The following is a 5,992-nucleotide window of genomic DNA, read 5'->3' on the forward strand; positions in this document are numbered from 1 at the left end:
TGCCCAGGTGGGTCTTGAACCCGCGGGCTCAGGCAATCCACTCACCTCAGTCTCCCAAAGTGCTGGAATTACAGGCTGAGCCACTGAGCCCGGTTTACAATAATTTTTAAAAAGTAGTCAGGCACAGTGTGCACGCCTGTAGTTCTGGCTGCTTAGAAAGCTGAGGCAGAAGGATTGCTGGTGCCCAGTGGGTCGGCACTGGGGAGGCCATGAGCGTGCCACTGCACTCCAGCCTGGACGATGGAGTGAGACCCTAACTCAAAAAATAAAAATTTTTTTAAAAAGCGTGGCTTTTGGATCAGTCTTTTTATTATTTTAAAGGTTTTGTTTCTGTTTTTTTAAGAGACAGAGTCTGGCTCTGTCACCCAGGCTGGAGTGCAGTGCCATAATCTTGGTTCATTGAAGCCTTGACCTCCTGGGCTCAAGTGAGCCTCCCACCTCCACCTCCTGAGGAACTGGGACAACAGGTGTACACCACCACATCTGGCTAATTAAATTTTTTTTTTTTTTTTGGTAGAGGTGAGGTCTTGCTAGGTTGCCCAGGCTGGTCCTGTCTCAGCTTTCCAAAGAGCTGGGATTATAGGCTTGAGCCTCAATACCTGGCCTAAATCAGTCTTGTATGTGGAGAGAGTGATTCCCTACAAACCCAGAGGAATCATGCTTAGTGCTTTGTCCCTCAGGTTCATCGAAAAGTCACAGATATCCTCAATGTGTTATGAACCTGAGCACCCGGGGAAGTAATGTTGCAGAGCTAGTTGAAAAAATGATTCACCTGCTCTGGGTTAATCCTGACCCTCACCTCCCCAGAGTATTCCATTAGCTTTCAGAATAACTTGGTTTATAATCACTTGGTGCTATAATTCTTTTTTTCATTTTTACTTTAGATTTGGGGGTACACATGTATGTTCATTACGTGGACATATTGTGTAGTGGCAGGGATTGGGTCTCAGGTGGCCCATTCCCCAGACAGGGAACAGTGTGCCCCACAAGTAGTTTTGGAATCCTATCCCCATCCCAGTTTTTGATGTCCCCAGTGTATTATTTCCATCTTTGTGGCCATTTAGCTCCCTCGTAGAAGTGAGAACATGCTGTGTTTGGTTTTCTGTTTCTGAGTTAGTTCGCTTAGAATAGTGATCTCCAGCTCCATCCATGTTGTTGCAAAGAACACGATTTCATTCTTTTTATGGGTGCTATGCTACAATTCTTACTTCACTAGAATGAATTATCCTAATTTGATTACATGGTGTAGTCAAGAAGCCTGGATACAATTCCACCTCTGTGATTGCCTGTCTGTGGTCACTTCTTTGGGTCTGTTTTTCTTTCTGTAAAGTGGAGGTGTAGGAACACAAAGTTTCGTGAACACCTTGTGGCTCTCAAGTTCTGATTTTAACATGCATCAGGGAAATGACTTCCTGATACTTGGTCAAAGACATCCCTACAATGGAATACTGTGTAGTTGTAAAGAAGAATAAGAGCTGGGTGTGGTGGCTCATGCCTATAATCCCAGCAATTTGGGAGGCAGAGGTGGGAGGACTGTCTGAGCCCAGAAGTTCGAGACCAGCCTGGGCAACATAGTGAGACCTTGTCTCTACAAATAATAAAAAAAATTAGCTAGCCATGTTGGTATCTCTAGTGCCAGCTGCTTGTGAGGTTGAGGCAGAAGGGTTGTCTGAGCCTCAGAAGTTGAGGCTGCGTGAGCTGTAATCATGCGACTGCACTCTAGCCTGGCCAACTGAGTGAGATGCCAACTCAAAAAAAAAAGCACTTTTCTAATAACAACCACAGAGTTGTTCTTTAGAATCACAGTTAAATTCTTGAGCAAGAAAATCCTCAGGGAAGCAAGACTTCCCACTCTGCACAGTTGTTATTTTACACTTTTAATTATTTGTAAATGACTATCTCCCCCATTAGGTTCTAAGCTCCATGGACAGGATGGTTCCTGTCTATGCTGTTGATCATTGCACCCCAGCATAGTGCCTGGGATATGGTAGGCACTCCATAGATATTTGTAGGAACAGTAATACAAATTATTGGGGACTGTGGGCAAGATATTTCCTAATAACTTTTCTTTTGTATTTTCTGAATCCACTTGACAAAGTTTGGTAGAAAAAGGAATACAGGGAAAGTTCTAATACTAGAACAGATACAGTAAGTCCCCTACATATGAACCTTCAAGTTACAAACTTTAATGATGCACATGTGCTTTTTGTGTATTATTTCTCTCCACCAGGTGTCAGTATAGCCTATTAAATACATACAGTACTATACAGCTGATAGTGTTAGTTGAGTACTTAGACTGTGTTGGACTTAAAACAAATGGACTTTGAATGCACTCTTGGACTTTTTGTACTATTCTTCAGATTCCCTAGATGAGCCAGGTGTCAGCCCATCACCTTGGAGAACTGGAGGACTCACTAAGATTGATCAGAAGCAAGAGGCCTTTGGGGACTTGTAACATCTTATCATTTTAGGACTGAGTTCATGACATGGATCCCAAGAGCACTGTAATCCATCATACATATTTTTGAAAACTAAAGCTAAAATGTTCAAGTGAGAAACCAGACACTATGAGAAAATAAGACAATTTTCTATTTTTTCCCCTACAGAGAATTAGCACCCCTGGGTGACTCCTGTAGGGTGGCCCTAATCCAAGGAGCCTCCTTACTGAGGGATTGTGGGGTACTGTCCCAACGTGGACTGTTTCCCCCTATACCTGACGTCTTCCTGCCCTCTCCCTCAGGGAGTGGCTCTGGCCAAGGCTGGTCTCTGAAGGGTGTGCATATTCCCAGTAATGGGTCATGGGATGCAGGTGACCAAGCAAAACTGAAAGCAATTAGTCATCATGCTTAATCAATGTTAATTAATAAACACTATAGGAATTTCAATGATTAGCTTGATTGCTTTGATTATAAAACTGCTTGCTATACTTTCCCGAGATGCAGATTCTTCATCAACCTGTCACCATCAGTGCCTCCCATACTTTTTTTTTTTTTTGAGTCAGAGTCTCACTCTGTCACCCAGGCTGGAGTGCAGTGGCATGCTCATGGCCACCCCAGCATCGACCTGCTGGACTCAGGCAAGCCTACTGCCTCAGCCTTCCAAGTAACCGGAACTACGTGCACACTACCATGCCTGGCTAATTTTCTGATATATTGTCTCACCAAGTTGCCCAGGCTGGTCTCGAACCCCTGGGCTCATGCAATCCTCTCGCCTTGGCCTCCCAAAATGCTGGGATTACAGGCTTGAGCCACTGCGCCCAGCCAAGTTTTAATAAGCCAGTGTCTTTCCTTGCTGGATCTTTAGGTGACTTCTTTGGAATAGGTAAACATTACACACAAGCCCTCTCAGATTTGGGGTTAATATGTTACAGGGATGTAGTCTGATGGTTCACACACTGGACTTACCATGAGGTTTCATTATTGGCAGTAACTCGGTGCAGACATTTCTAGTGGCAAAAAAATTGGTCTTCAGTGTTATCTCAGCTTGAATGTCAAAGGGTGTTGGATCATCCACTTTCAAAAAGAGAAGGACACAGAGAAAGTCATACATTTCCCCCTGAAACTCATATGACAAAGTGGAGCCTATCTCATATAAACGAATCAAAGGAAAATCAAGCTCACTTTAAAACAATGTTTAAACCCCTAGGCCGGTGGTTTCTCAAACTTTAGTGTGTAGCTGGATCACCTGCAGGGTCTGTTTTCTGGGCTGGACACCCGTGTCTGATTGAGAAGGTCTGGGGTGGGACCCCAGAATTTGCATTTCTAGTAAGTTCCCAGATGATGTTACAAATAGTGGTCTCCAGCCACACTCTGAGAACACCTAGCTTTGATCACTGGTTCCCAAACTTGAATGCACATAAGAGGTACCACCTGGGGATTCTGTTAAAATGCAGATTTTGCCGGGCTCGGTGGCTCAGCCTGTAATCCTGCGCCTTTGGGAGGTTGAGGTAAGTAGATTGCCTGAGCCCGCGGGTTCGAGACCCGCCTGGGCAGCGAGACCTCATCTCTACAATAAATAAAAAAATCAGCCGGGCGTGGTAGCGCATGCCTGTAATTCCGGCTACTGGGAAGGCTGAGGCGGAAGGATCGCCAGAGCCCAGCAGGTCGAGGCTGCGGTGGCCAGGAGCGGCCACTGCACTCCAGTCTGGGCCACTGAGTGAGACTCCAACTCAGAAAATAAAATGCAGATTTTGATTCAGCAGGTGTGGGGCAAGGCCTAAGATTCTGTGTGGCCCACCAGTACTCAGGCTTGCAGGTGCTGCTGGTTCATTTTGCACACTTTGAAAAGCAAGGGCAGGCCAGGGGTGGTGGCTCCCAGCACTTTGGGAGACCGAGGCTAGAGGATTGCTTGAGCCCAGGAATTTGAGATCATCCTGGGCAACATCGCAAGACATCATCGCTACAAAAATGTTTTTTAAAAAATAAGCCGAGAGTGCGCTAGTAGTCCCGGCTATTGGGGAAGTTGAGGTGGAAGGATCACCTGAGCCCAGGAGGTTGAGGCTGTGATGGACGGTGATTGTGTCACTGTCCCCCAGCCTGGGCAACAGAGTAAGAACATACCAAGTCCCCTTATCCACCAATCCCTCAGCCAATGGCAGGGAGCTGCTCCAGGGGGGTGTTAATCCCACTCCAGCACCCCAGCTCCCAGAAAGCCCACAGGCTGAGTTGCAGGTGCCAGTGGGAGGAAGTCTTGGGTCTCCATGCAAAGTAAAGCTGAGTGCCCAGGCCAAAGGAAAGGATGGAGACTTCTGCTCCACCAACATCCATTTTCACTCGTCTTTTTCTTCAGTTTTTCTTCCCCACTAGGTTGCAAGTAAAGTTGACCTGTTAATTTCTCTGTACAGCAGATCATACAAAGCTATCTTTTCTTTATTTTTGAGTTGGAGTCTCACCTGTCGCCCGGGCTGGAGTGCAGTAGCACGCTCACAGCCACCCCAGCGTCGACCTGCTGGACTCAGGCGATCCTTCCACCTCAGCCTTCCAAGTAGCCAGAACTACAGGCGCGCTACCACGCCCGGCTAATATTTTGATTTATTATAGAGATAAAGCCAAGTTGCCCAGGCTGTTCTCGAACCCGTGAGCTCAGGCAATCTCCTCACTTCAGCCTCCCAAAGTGCTGGGATTACAGGCTTGAGCCACGCGCCCGTCCTCTTTTCTTTTCTTTTTTTGAGTTGGAGTCTCACTCTGTCGCCCAGACTGGAGGGCAGTGGCCGCTCCCGGCCACCGCAGCCTCGACCTGCTGGGCTCCGGCGATCCTTCCGCCTCAGCCTTCCAAGTAGCTGGAACTACCACGCCCGGCTAATTTTGTGATTTATAGTAGAGATGAGGTCTCACCAAGTTGCCCAGGCGGGTCTCGAACCCGCGGACTCAGGCAATCCACTCACCTCAGCCTCCCAAGGCGCGGGATTACAGGCTGAGCCACCGAGCCCGGCCTCTTTTCTTTTTTTAAGAGACAAGATCTCGCTATATTGCCGAGGCTGATCTCGAAACTCCAAGCTATCCTCCAGTCTCGACCTCCCAAACTGCTAGGATTACAGGCATGAGCCACTGTGCCCGACCTCACAGAGCTTTCTTAATTGAGTGGTAGTTAGAATAAGTAATCTCCTTGATGTTTCCCTTTTAATGGAAGATGCCCCTAAAACCGCACGTACATGAGTTTGAACAAACATAAGCTCCCCGGGGGAGGGAGCTAAGGCTCGCTTCCTTTTGCCAGAACCTATCAAAGCTCTCCATTAAACGATGCAGTCCACTACTGTACAAGTGCGTGCTAATCACGTCTTAACAACTCACTTCCTTCCCGGAGCAAATGCCTCCGGGCATCTATGAGTGGCGCCCTTTCATGGAAAGCGAAAGCTCGAAGTGAGCTTGGAGACACTTTGCAGAGAAAACGTTTCTTGCAGGGGGCAGAAAGCTGAGGCGTTTAGCAGGGCGCGGCCCTCTCCCAGGAGACCGGTTTTCTTGCAAACGGCAGCGGCCGACGGTTCTGGGAGGGC

General features: G+C 47.4%; 1 protein-coding gene across 1 annotated transcript in view; it reads right to left on the bottom strand.

The window, feature by feature from the left end:
- CBR3 (carbonyl reductase 3) overlaps positions 1 to 5,992 on the bottom strand; it is a 10,717-nt gene that overhangs the window by 3,993 nt on the left and 732 nt on the right. Inside the window, 1 exon segment of the mRNA XM_008059066.2 lies at positions 3,405 to 3,512. Coding sequence (XP_008057257.1) covers positions 3,405 to 3,512 — 108 coding nt within the window.

Source organism: Carlito syrichta, unplaced genomic scaffold (genome assembly GCF_000164805.1).
Source record: "Carlito syrichta isolate Samal-C Ts95f unplaced genomic scaffold, Tarsius_syrichta-2.0.1 Scaffold303683, whole genome shotgun sequence".
In the NCBI taxonomy this organism is placed as follows: domain Eukaryota; kingdom Metazoa; phylum Chordata; class Mammalia; order Primates; family Tarsiidae; genus Carlito; species Carlito syrichta.